Source organism: Silene latifolia, chromosome X (genome assembly GCF_048544455.1).
Source record: "Silene latifolia isolate original U9 population chromosome X, ASM4854445v1, whole genome shotgun sequence".
NCBI lineage: Eukaryota > Viridiplantae > Streptophyta > Magnoliopsida > Caryophyllales > Caryophyllaceae > Silene > Silene latifolia.
Genome location: NC_133537.1, coordinates 31,265,158 through 31,274,852, shown reverse-complemented (window position 1 = coordinate 31,274,852; position 9,695 = coordinate 31,265,158). Strand labels below are relative to the sequence as shown.

General features: G+C 34.2%; 1 protein-coding gene across 1 annotated transcript; it reads right to left on the bottom strand.

Moving 5' to 3' along the window:
• Positions 1-4,880: 4,880 nt before the first annotated feature.
• On the bottom strand, positions 4,881-7,205 carry LOC141623189 (uncharacterized). The gene is made up of 2 exons (XM_074439273.1): positions 6,663-7,205; positions 4,881-5,375 (listed from the first exon to the last, which is right to left on the bottom strand). The coding sequence occupies exons 1-2, from the start codon at positions 7,069-7,071 to the stop codon at positions 5,299-5,301; spliced, it is 486 nt and encodes a 161-aa protein (XP_074295374.1). The 5' UTR covers positions 7,072-7,205; the 3' UTR covers positions 4,881-5,298.
• Positions 7,206-9,695: the final 2,490 nt, after the last annotated feature.

The following is a 9,695-nucleotide window of genomic DNA, read 5'->3' as shown; positions in this document are numbered from 1 at the left end:
ACCATAGTCCTATTAAATTTTACCGATCTGAATATTCTGACCCGAAACATGAACTAAGGACCTGGAAATGACCTGTAACTCTGATTAACCCAAACATATGATCCTGCTCGAATGTTTGTTGTTGCAAACTTATCATTATTCATACAGAACTCGATAATAATAGACGAACACGAAATGACTCGACTCAATCTAATATGACCTGAGTTCTTACAAATCCGAAAATAACTCGACCCGAACGATTTGAATTACACGAATTTTGCACTATGTAGTGTAATTTGTTTTACTTTTGTCACAAATAGACCAAGTCAATAATTTTGTCAAAGCGCTAAATACATCCCACCTTCTCTACCTCCAACAATAGCAGGCGTCCACTTAGATAGTGAATTAGTAATGACAGCTAATATAAATTTTATCTTGTTGCTAGCTCAGTTTTTTTGTCAAATATGTAACGTTATTATTTCACTCTTTTTACCTGTCTTCAGAGTCAAATGGACGATAAAGTCTTGAATTTTGTATGCAGTCACATGATTTTATTCAATTACTACACTTATTTAAAATTTACCTCTGTGCTTCTACCATTGTTTGATGAGGGGAAAATTAAACCTGTGTTTCACACATTCACCTATTGATGACCACTTTCTCTCTTTCTACCGCCTTTGTAGAGTAAAAACTTAATAATGCATCACACTCATCCCACACTACAAAGTACTTACATCAGTTCATTTTATCTCACATCGGTTCAGACAGCTCATTTCAGCTCACATCAATTCAAACAGCTCATTTCAGCTCTTGTCCATTCAAACAACTCACTTGAGCTCACTTCAACATCACTCAATTTAATTCAGCCCACCCTTCCTTTTCGAAAAAAAAAAACCAATTTTTTGAAGTCTTTCATAATACTATCAATAAAATATATTCTTAATATAGGCAATCAAAAACTAAATAATTTGTAAAAAGTTGATTTTAGGGCTCATAATCGTTAAATGGAAACATCATCTAACCCAAAATGCAAATGTAACAAACTCGTTCCGAAATGACTTGAACTCCACCCACAAATTATAGAATAGAATTGGTTTACAATATAAGACAACCTTTTTATTTGATTGACATCTATTTATCACTTTCATCAATAGATCAACACCCAAAAAATGAAACATGGAGAAGGCAATTACACACCTTCGTATATCCAGACAAAAATCGTTGACTTATGAGCAGAGAGTAATCTGAAATGTGAATATTACCACAGAAAATGGAAACCACCCATCAAACTAAAAATCATCAACATGAGAACTTTAAATCAAACCACCAAATGATAACAACAGCAAACTAAATATTCAAGTTTCGTTCTAAATTACAAGATTTTCGAGTGAAACACATGATACCCAACTCAATTTGAGTTTAGTTTTCATTTTATACTTATACCGAAGATTTGAATTCAATGTTAACAAAGTAGATAGATTATGGTAATTGATTTATTGATTTTCGTTGTGAGTATACAATAATTACCAAACCAGTTAATCTTCCTTAAGACAATAATATTTTTTTAAAATTTTTAATCGTAAAACGGAAGTAAATACTACCATTTGATGATAATCACACTGACCAATTGCTACTTACTTAGATATCTATCTTATCATATGGTACCTATCTAAACCCGTCTTACCATATACGAATAATACCCAATATGTCTTGCTTAAAAGCGTCTTAACTTAAGACGTCTTACAACCTCCTTTCAACTATTTTATTCTGTTGTGAGACTCATCTTAAGTGAAGTCGGTTTTAAACAAGAATTGGTGCAATACAACAACTAAAGAGAGCAATTATTCAATCTAATCAAGGTAAACCCACAACTTCAAACAATTCAATTTTTGAGAATGAACACATATAAAGTATCAAAGAGCAATAAAATCAAACATCATAGATCTCAATTTCTACAATATACTAAAACCCCCAAAAAAAACATTTTTTTTCCTGGAAATAGCCTAATTAACCAAAAATTAAACAAACCTAAATGAAAAATAGAGTAATCATACCAAAAGGAGGAATACCCAGATGCCCTTAGCTAGCAAATAGCCGTAAAATCCATATAATGTCACGGCTAGTAGTCTGGCTCAGATTGCAAGTCACTATACGAATTTCTGTGGAAAATGAAGATGAAATAGTAGTTTTTCAAGGGGAAAAGGGTGATGAAATTTACAGACCAAAATCAAATGTAAACTAATCGAGATCAGATGAATACTTGACTATATTTCTCTCTTTCAATCTTGTACACAACTTCATAAGCACCTGTAACAAAGAATACAATTAATATGTTGCTCAGCGCCGTCCATCAATAAAAAAGAAAGAACATTGCCTACACAGAACTAACAAAAGTTATGATAGAAAAAAATTATTTACTTTAACCTAAAAGAAACAATAGAAAAAAAGGCATGAAATTGCCGAAGCCCCAAATTCTAAATCCGTGAAATTACCCTAAACCCCAAAATCAAACAACAAACCCATAAATAAAATAAACAAACATAGATGAAAAAAAATAACCTTTTCAATTCGATTCGATCTGGGTTTAGAGTATAAAGCGAGTTGGGTAAAGAATACAATCAATTGATCTGGCGCCTTCTTTGAACCTTTGGATATCGAGGAGTAATGGAGATGAATTGCCCGGCTTATACGAAGAGGATGGAGGTCCCGGCGATGGAGAGGGAGGATGGGACCTTCTTTAGTAAGGTGTATATAGTGTAAGTTTGAAGGAGAGAATCAGGTTGAGAGTGAGAATAATTAAGGGAATAAGGTTTGTATAATGGATATGGAAATAGAAAGGATAAAGGAAGGAGCAAAAATGGACATGAGGAGTTAGAGGTGAGAGACGATGCTAAGGTAGGAAGTTTGAGCGTGAGAATAATTGAGGGGAGAGCTAAGGTGTATATGAGGGGACAAAACGCAGAGTTTTGAAGGGAAAATTAGCAAAGTGATGTACCTCGGTTACTGTTCATTATGAATAGTAACTTGGCTTGCTCACATTTTAGTAAGGAGGATAGATTCATTTCTTGATTGAATAGTATCAAGAATATTAACGCATCACTCTAATGTTCTTTAAAAATTTTGTCTCCTCCTTCGTTTCTAGCCTTTGCCGAAACAAATTGTGCGTTGATGTTTTCCATTAGTGTATTAAATTAATTGATGTTTTCCTAAAGCCTGATTGGCTTTTTCACACTGAAGGTTTCATTTTCTGCAACAATTTAAAGTAGGGTTATTTAATGACAATAAACTTCTCCTTCTCCCATCCTCTATTTACTAAAAGAATAGGTGAAACTAGGAATTTTTTCGCTCAAATCACCTTCAACTACAAATTGGGCCTTAATAGTAAATAAGTTTGGTTATTCTCAAATATTGGGCTTAAACTTTTGTTTATTCTATACAAATGTTGGCCTACTTTATAATTCTTATTTCTCAATATCTGTAGAGAAATAGATTACACTTAAATACTTTAGACTACCATATATTTTACGTATGCTATATTCCATGATATATGTCGGTTTGTAAGATTACTATATATTTTACTCATATTATTATTATTATTATCACATTTTAACCATAAATATATTTGAATGATTATATTAATGAATTTTCTCCATCACAAATATTTTCGTTCTCTCATTTGAAAAATACATCGCCGAAATACTAATTAGTGTAATTTTATAAAAATACGAAAATCTCTCTAAAATACAACGCACATACACAATATTTATTAAAAATAGTAAATGTAATAATATTTTGATTTTTCATATGTAAAATTGTTCTCATGTTTTCCCTTTTCTAACTTAATACTCATAAATAGAACACATCAATATTGTAGATTTTAACCGTAAATTTAAAGTGTAATTAATAATATTCATTTCTCTATATATCACAATCTAAAATACCGTGCATTTGCACGGGATCTAAACTAATTTAATCCATCCTATTAATTATCCCAGATTCCATAAAAGTAATGCGATCACTCCCCCGGAAATCTGGGATACACGCTTGCATGAATGTGTTTACAAATGTTTAATTAGTATATTTTAGTGTAACAATTTACTAAGTTATCAGTCTAATCACCGTAATAAATTGATAATTACCTTTGATCCAAACAACCTATTAATGAAACTTTTGCCTTCCAGTGGCGACCACCAATGACAAAAGTGGTAGGGTGTACAACCGGCCAAAAAAAAAGTTTCTTAAACTTTTGCTTTGGAAGGGCATTCTTAAAAGGAAAATAATTCTCAACTTTCAAGTACTTGTACGTACGAGCTTTGCAAATTATGTCAGCAACAAGAGTAAAAGTCAATTCCATGTAAATCTGTTAAGCAACATTCAAAGCCTTTACTCAATGTACATCGCAATTTCAACTCTATTTATGTTTCTTTAATTCGACGATATGATTCTTATTACTTTCTCAAAAACTGATCATATATGACTGTCACTCTATACACAAACCAGACTTGTTTACCGAAAGAGTTGTAGTCGATGAATAACTAGGTGAATCCTCTTTTCTTTTAGGCTACAATCTAGACCATGAAGACAAGATACTTTGACATTATTAAGCAGCAATATTTAATCTATGAGATGCTACAACATTTTCCAATTACAGATCTAAATGATTGGAAAGCAATGCTCTTTACATAGTGAGAAAGCTAGCTGTATGTATCTTTTGAATATGAATGAATCCACCATCCTTGAATTGTGTTCTCAACACCAAAACCTACGTACGTACATTCCCATTACAGGTTTACAACACTTTTTTCATATGATGGTCATATGATAGTTCGTGTTACTCATACTGCATACAGAAAACTAAAGCGACAGTGTTGTATTACCAATTAGCTAAGAAACTTCCCAAGTAAACCAAGAAACTAATAGTATAAATTTTGCTTTCCTTCTATTTACAACAAAACAAAAACAAAACTTGGATACTGTGGTAAAAGAAAATTCCGAAAAAACTAACTAGTAATCCAACACTTTTTGTAGATAAAGGAGACAATAGTATAATATTAACAAAAGACAACAGAAGATGATGGAAATGTACGTAATACCTAATTGTTGGATTTTGGTGTGATAAACAAAAGGGTTGGTTGATCCACTAATTATACTCCTACTAAAGTTAACAATAGGCATGATAATGCATTTTGGTAAGTGGGTGGAATTAGGTGGAGTTAATCAGGGGCGGTTAAAACAGAGGGAACTCTCATTGATATTTGATCAGCAGCAGCAGCAGCAGCAGCGGCAGCATACAAGTACACAGTTTGTTGTTATTATTGATTATGATTGCTTCACTGCACAAGCAACAGCTTGTGCCCACTGTCTCAATCTCGTTTTTACTGCCTTTGGATCATCCCCTGCATTTTCCATTATCATAATTCATCATTACCAACCCTTTCATAATTAACTACTTTATCATGTGCAGTGGCGGAATCAATGGCCTTAGCGGGGGCCCTCGTCCTCACAATTAAACTAATCCTAACTCCACCACTAGTCTTCACTAATCAATGAGATATAGAGCAACAACTTTATAAATATAAAACCGACTTAGAAAATTTTCGTTATTACTCCATCGAGTGAGTTTATTAAATTGTTAATCCATTAATTTTTCAAAGTTTCGCTCACATATATTTTGACAAACATGCATGGCAACTAAAAAAGAACTCTTGATTACGGAAGATTAAATAAATATGCACTTATGTTTTGAATGAGTTATTGTGCCTACGTTTAAATTCCTTTCCCACTATTTTGAAAACGTGTAACGAGCACTTTTAAAAAGTTTGAACCCTGAATTTCAAACACAAGCTAACTACTTTAATACTATGAATTAAAGTAGAAGACAGGAATTTTATCGTATTTTGAAATTTAAACTAGTACACATACTTGGTTTTGAATTTGTGTTACACACTTATTCAAAAACTTATACGGAAGATTTTTTTGGTCTAAACCATCCGGTAATCCGAACCACATTGGGCCGACTAATCCGGATTTCGGGGCGTGTCCAAGGATTACGGTATTTAAACCCCTCTCAATCGCAGTATACTAATTAAGGTAATTAAGGTAACAATTTACGGAAGATTAGCACGTATACTTTGCATTTGTATACTAATTAAGGTAATCCTAGCTTCGGTTCATGTTTTATGCAAATTTATTGTTAATATACGGAACTAGAAGAATCGCCTTAGTCTTATACCTTATGCAAGACAAATTCTTATTTTAAGAAAAAATTTAATACTCCAAACTAGAAGATACCGGTCCAGGGAGATAAATGTCCATATTAGTTGATGATTTTACATTTATTTAGCATATAAATTTGCTAAAGAGAAACAAATCATACGTAAAAGGAACATGGATCTCATTTCTTTAAATATACAAGTTTCCTCAAATCACTCCATAAATACCAAACTATACCTAATTTTGCCACAATTACCGCAGGAAAGCATGTTCTCAATGAAATTTACCCGCAAGAAAACACACTCTAGCTCACAGAATATTCCTTAAATCCAGGGAATTATTTATAAAGATGTCCATTAAAATATAAACACCGGCTAAGACAAGTGCATATAAAATACTAAATTAAATATAGCAAACAATAGAAAATGTAAATAAATGATTTTGAGTGGAAGGGAGTAAAAAAGAATTACCAGGAGTGAAGATGGTAAGGGGGCTGCCAACGGGTGAACCAAGCGACAACAAATCAGTCTGAGAAGACGAAGCCGATGACGACGTCGTATCCAACGAAGAAGAGGAGGACATCCGCGAAACGGTATTGTTATAAGACTTATTGACAGCAACGTAAAACCCCAAAGCAGGCAAAGTATCAGACAATCTATGATCCGACTCCAAATCAGGCGAATCAAACCCGAACCCGAGTTCAATACAAGCCTTCAACTCATCAAAATCTTCATCAGTAAGACTCCTACTATGACGGCGTAGTTTACGGCGCCGCCAAACCTCCTCACGCAGCGTGTCGGGAGACCACGACTTGTGTTTGAGGAGCGTTGGCAGCGCTCGCTGCTTTACGGGCTTCGAGTCGGGTTCGGGTTTGAACATGTTGGGTAGTGGGTGAGGCCCCCAGTCGGGGGGAATTTTAATTTGGAGGGTTTTGAGGAAAGGAGAGGGAAGATGGGAATTATATTGGAGAGGAGGGTGCGGAAGGTAAGTAGGAAACTGGGAATGTGTGATGGGTGTAGTTTAGTTGGAAGACAGACAACTAGGAGTACGTAATGTACAGCTGTGCATTTTATTGGTCCACCTCACTATGACTTGTTTTTCCTTTTTTTTTTTTTGGATGGGCTTTGTTTCTGGACTATGGTTCAATAATATGAACGCAAGATGGATTTAAGTTTGTGATCTACTTATCCACCGTACAATTGGTCTCCCTTGTGACGGGTTACCATTTGTGACGGATATTTTGTGAGATAAAATGGTAACAAAATGGGTTAGTGGAGAAAGGGGACCACATGAATAGTGTTGCAGAGAGAGAAAAAGTGGGTACATTGTGAGGTAAAATGGTATCCGTCTTCAGCTTGTGACGGATATGTCATGTCTTCAATGAGAATTTGTGTCCACCGTATGAGTAAGAATTTCGAATTTATGTGAGTTAAGTTTCCACATGAAAATCATGTGAATTTAGTAAATCAGTTTAATCGCATATATCGAAATTTAATTAACATAGGCGTTTGCAATTACCTATGAAGGAGCTAGTTGGTTAGTTAATCCAACTCCTCCATTATGGAAAAGTTGGAAAATCATGTACTTTTTAAACTCCTACATTTTGCCAAAAAGAGGTGTAACCAAACAACCGTTAATTTTGCAATTCATGGGATTTATATTTTCCTACGTTCTGTATGAGGTAACCAAATAAGGCCTTAGTAGATCGGGTCGGGTTCGGGTAACATCTCCCTCAGCCTACCGTAGTCTGGCCCAGCTATCCCCTTTTGCGGGCCGGTTAAGGGCTCGGTGGAGTGAGCCTGGTATGTCCCAAACCCGGCTCGTAACCAGCTCTAGCTACCCTAGTTCAAGGGGTGTGATAACGCCACTTACAAATCAAACGACACCACACAATATAAAAGTGTAAAATTAAAATGATTTTAATTCCCTATATACTAAAGGATTAACACCACTTAAATATTCCTGCTTCTTCAATGTTATTATTACTCTTGAAAAATTCTAACTAATGAAGTAAGTGGGCCCATTGTTAATTTAGTCCATTAATAATTTGGTTCCATTAATTGGCAAAAATCTTGCTAAAAAATCTAACTCAGTATTATTCTTACAAAATCTTTCTGACTAATCTGATTCCATTTATTAAAAAATTTTATTATCTTAAAAATCAAGAAATATAAAGATGTAATTTGTTAAATTTTTTAAATCAATTTCTAAATATTTTTTTCCAAATCAACTTCCTAAAAATATTCTAAAATACCTTTTATGTAACTCTCAAATAAGCCAAATTTCATAAAAAAAAACACATGAATTCTCAACTAGTATAGGTGATTCAGAATTCATCTTAATACAAAACTTTATAATAATAGATTTATTAAACGTAAAAATGTTCAATAGCAACATTTTAATTACAATTTTCTCTAACACAACTCTTTACAAATACCGTACTGTAGTACGGGATATATACTAGTTTTTTATCAAATGAATACGTTTGCACAAGTTTTATGGGAAGAACTAAGGTTGTTCATGAGACGAGACAGCTCGCGAGCAACTCGAGCTCGGCTCGATCAAAGCTCAGTCAAAGCTCGGCTCGTGTGAGCTCGGGCTCGGGCACGGCTCGAGAGCTTAACGAGTCAAGCCAAGCTAACGTTGGCTCGGCTTGAAAAGCTCGTGAACGGCTCGAACTTGTGTAGTTAGATAAGATAACTCATATTTTATAAACATATTTTGTCATGATTATATATTTGTATCACACATATCAAGAATGTCTCGTTGATTTTCCAATATTTGTATATAAAACATCCGAGCCTTGTTATTGAAAGTATCGAGAGAGAAAAAACGAAAATTCAACAATTATATATAGGCTCGAGTTGAGCTCGAGTTTGGCTCGAGCTCGCGTTAAAGCTCGCAAGCTTGATAATGAGCACAATTTTTTCAAGCTCGAGATCGGCTCGAGCTCGAGTTTTATTTTATGAGCACAAGCAGAGCAAACCCAAGTTCGGGATTGGCTCGACTCGTTAACACCCCTAGGAAGAATATTAATTATGTGCACACTAGTTTAATCCCTCCTCTAAAAAGACACAAAATCTCATTATAGACGGCATATATCCGTCTATAACTAAAGACGGGCCAAATACAATACCACATTTTTAATGGGACAAGCAACAAGTAGGGAGGGGAGCAAAAATGTCACCACTTTCAAGCTATTTGAGCCGTCTTTAGTTATAGACGGATATATCCGTCTATAACAAGACTAACCGCTAAAAAGATCACAAACATCCAGTGGGGGCACCAATAGTGCCGCAATTCTTTTTGAAAGACTATTATTCTATTAATGGTAAGGTCAAGCATTTACATGGACGTTCAAACCAGCTTTTTTTTTTTTTTTTTTTTTTTTTTTTTTGGCAACGGTGAAGAAAGTGTTTTACATTGTGGTAAGTGTTTTACGTTCAAAGACTTTATGTTACTCTTCTTTTGGCTTCGAAGAAAGTTATAGAGCCGATCTTTCT

Bases quoted from the DNA above. Each gene is read 5' to 3' on its own strand.
- LOC141623189 (XM_074439273.1), bottom strand. From the start codon at position 7,071: ATGTTCAAACCCGAACCCGACTCGAAGCCCGTAAAGCAGCGAGCGCTG. The intron at 5,376-6,662 runs GTAATTCTTTTT...TGGAAAATGCAG, and splicing joins CCTTACCATCTTCACTCCTG to GGGATGATCCAAAGGCAGTA.